The sequence below is a fragment of the Poecilia reticulata genome, linkage group LG4, assembly GCF_000633615.1.
Source record: "Poecilia reticulata strain Guanapo linkage group LG4, Guppy_female_1.0+MT, whole genome shotgun sequence".
Classification (NCBI taxonomy): domain Eukaryota; kingdom Metazoa; phylum Chordata; class Actinopteri; order Cyprinodontiformes; family Poeciliidae; genus Poecilia; species Poecilia reticulata.
Window position 1 is genome coordinate 15,520,166 of NC_024334.1, and position 3,001 is coordinate 15,523,166.

Genomic DNA, 3,001 nt, shown 5'->3' on the forward strand with positions numbered 1-3,001 from the left:
ATCTCGCCTTGTAAAAATATTTCCAGTTTGGCCGTAAAGTGTGCGCGGCTGTTGTTTTTCCCTTTTGCTCCTTATTTTTATTTCAAGAAGAAGAAGAAAAAAAGGAGCCGCGGCTCCTGAACCCGCTGCAAGTGTCTAAGAGAGCAGAGCGCGTCTCTGATTGGTGCCTCTGAGGAGCCGGTCAGGATGCAAGCCAATGGCAGCGGGGCAAAGGGAAGGTGGATGGGTGCATGGGAGAGAGAGAGAGAGAGACGGAGAGAGAAAAGGGCGTCGAGTGTTTATTATAAAGGAGAAAATATTAATTCCCCCCTCGCCGTAGGCCGTGACGTCAGCATAGGAAGTCATTGTGGAGCAACACCGGAGCGATTAGCGGCAAAAAGGGGGAGCCTGATGTCGAGGAGTCAGCCCTGTGTATGTCTCTCCATGCGCCTCAACTTTTAACACAAAGTTCAACATCCAAACAGAAAAAAAAGAAACGGGGACGAGGAGCAGCAGAGCCGCACTTTGTTTCACTGAATGTAACATTGGACCATCCAGACTGTGTGAGCCGCACAAAACGTGGATTTTCTCCTTTTTTTGTTGTTTTTCTTCTCTCTCTCTCCCTTTCTCTATTTTTCTTTTGGGTTTTCTTCTCAGCTCTTTCCTCCTTTTTTAAAAACATTTTCTTTTTAAAATTTCTCCTCTCTCTCTCTCAAGAGTTTATTTTATTGTGATTTGATTTTATTTCCCACACTGCGGGAGAAAGCAGCTCGCTGTTGTTATGAAGGCTTCATCCGTCCTCTCTTAACATGGAAGCATCCAGCGGAGCGAGTTTTGGGATAGACACTATTTTATCCGGCGCCTCCAACTCTGGCGCCCTCATGAACGGAGACTTCCGGCTCGCCGACGGCCGGACAGCGGATTTCAGGAGCCAGGCCACCCCGTCGCCATGCTCGGAGATAGACACGGTGGGTACGGCCCCATCGTCCCCCATCTCGGTCACCATGGAGCACGGCGGCGAGCCGCATCTGGTCCCGGACAGCCTTCAGCATCAGCACCACCTCCATCAGCAGCAGCACCACCACCACGGCCAGCAGCAGAGCTTACCGCTGTCTCCCCAGCAGCAGCAGGTCGGAGGCGCCGGCTGCGCCCCCAGGACTGCCACCTCTTCGTTTTTAATCAAAGACATTCTGGGCGACAGCAAACCGCTGGCGGCCTGCGCACCTTACAGCACCAGCGTCTCGTCGCCGCATCACACGCCCAAACCGGAAAGTGCCGCGGGACCGGACGTGTTCCGGCCCAAACTGGAGCAGGACGAGAACAGGAGCAAGTTGGACAAAAGGGACGATATTCAGAGCGAAATGAAATGCAACGGTAAGAGAGACTCATCTGAGGGGAAGACGAGCTGCTTTTAGCTTTATGCTTTCTTAGGTTTTATCTTATAATACATACATATATATATTTGCTTTTACTTCATTCTATTTTCCTCATTTATTTGTATTTTTAAAAAGGGAGAGTCTGATTAGTAAAATTTAAAAGTCTATTCCATGTATTCTCCTCTAATAATCAATAGTACTAAAAATAATAATTGTAGTAACAACAATAATAATAGTAGTGATAATAGTAATAACCAGAGAGCTTTCTCGCTATAATAGATGAGAAAACAGATGTAAGCCCTGTGATTCTCCCGTCGTGGGGCCTCCCTAGTGGGTCAATTAGAGAGATTATTGTTCTTCCTGGAGGGGGGATCCCCGCGCACTGAAACGCGGCTACAAATAGAGATGGATTGATATATTGATGTCTCGTTTTTTGAAAAAGAAGATGGAGGAAAAAAGAAAAGAAAAAAAACTTCAGGTGACAAATACACGCGAGTTTCTTTTTCCTGCTGAAGGGATTGTTTGCAAGTTTTTTTTTTTTTTGGGGGGGGGGGGGGGCACGTTTGGTTCTTGTTCAGGATTATGGAAAATAAATTCAGTGGAGAGTTTTAGTTATTTGTATTATTATTATTATTATTAGAAAAACAAAAAAAAAACAAATCTCTCGCACATTTTAAAGGCACTAAAGAAGAAGGCGACCGGGAGATTTCCAGCAGCAGAGACAGTCCGCCGGTGCGCACGAAAAAACCCCGCAAAGCCCGCACAGCCTTCACGGACCACCAGCTCAACCAGCTGGAGAGGAGCTTCGAGCGACAGAAATACCTCAGCGTGCAGGACCGCATGGACCTGGCGGCGGCTCTCAACCTGACGGACACGCAAGTCAAGACCTGGTACCAAAACAGACGGTAAGCCGCACACTAAAACTAAAAAAAATAAAATAAATCATAATAATCTAAATAAATACTGAAGCAACAATTATCAAAAAAAAAAGAAAAGGAAACTACAGGATGTCTGTAGGAGTTTTATCCACAGCAGCAAAACAATTATAGATCTAATATTACAGACATTTTGGAATTAAACTTTCCCTAAAATGTCCCATCATTCAGTCTAACGCAGTTATATTTATAATAATAATAATTGTCTTAATTTGGTCAGTTGTGTTGCCGTATCCAACGTTACGAGACAACGAAGAAAAATACATGAGGAAATTCCCCCAGAAAAACCTGAACATTAAAAAAATGAGAATCAAAATAAAACATTAAAATGACAAATATAAATAATGTAAAGCAAGAGAAAACAAACGTGTTTTATTTGACTAAATTCATCAATTCAGGATGTTCTGTCACAACAACTGCTGGAAGAGTAAAATAAAGACACAGACATCAGTGATGCGCACTGCAACACTGAGGTCAGAGACAGGCAGGAGGAAAACTCCAACGGAAACATTCAGGAAAAAATACCATGTAGCTTTTTAACAGTAGAAATAAACATCTGACAATTTGATAATATTTGAATTTCTTATATTATTTTTATTTACTTTTTGGATCAGAACAACTGAGACTGTCTCCACAAATACACAGACACGTCATGAATCAGTACTTAACTCTTTTTAATGCTTTACTGCTTTGCTAGTTTTATATTATATA

General features: G+C 43.4%; 1 protein-coding gene across 1 annotated transcript in view; it reads left to right on the plus strand.

Annotated features, from left to right (window-relative positions):
• The first annotated feature begins 651 nt into the window (after nt 1-651).
• barhl2 (BarH-like homeobox 2) overlaps nt 652-3,001 on the plus strand; it is a 3,409-nt gene continuing 1,059 nt past the window's right edge. Inside the window, exons 1-2 of the mRNA XM_008407754.2 lie at nt 652-1,353; nt 2,035-2,260. Of these exons, the coding sequence (XP_008405976.1) occupies nt 789-1,353; nt 2,035-2,260 (791 nt within the window). The 5' untranslated portion in view covers nt 652-788. The remainder of the gene's footprint in view (nt 1,354-2,034; nt 2,261-3,001) is intronic.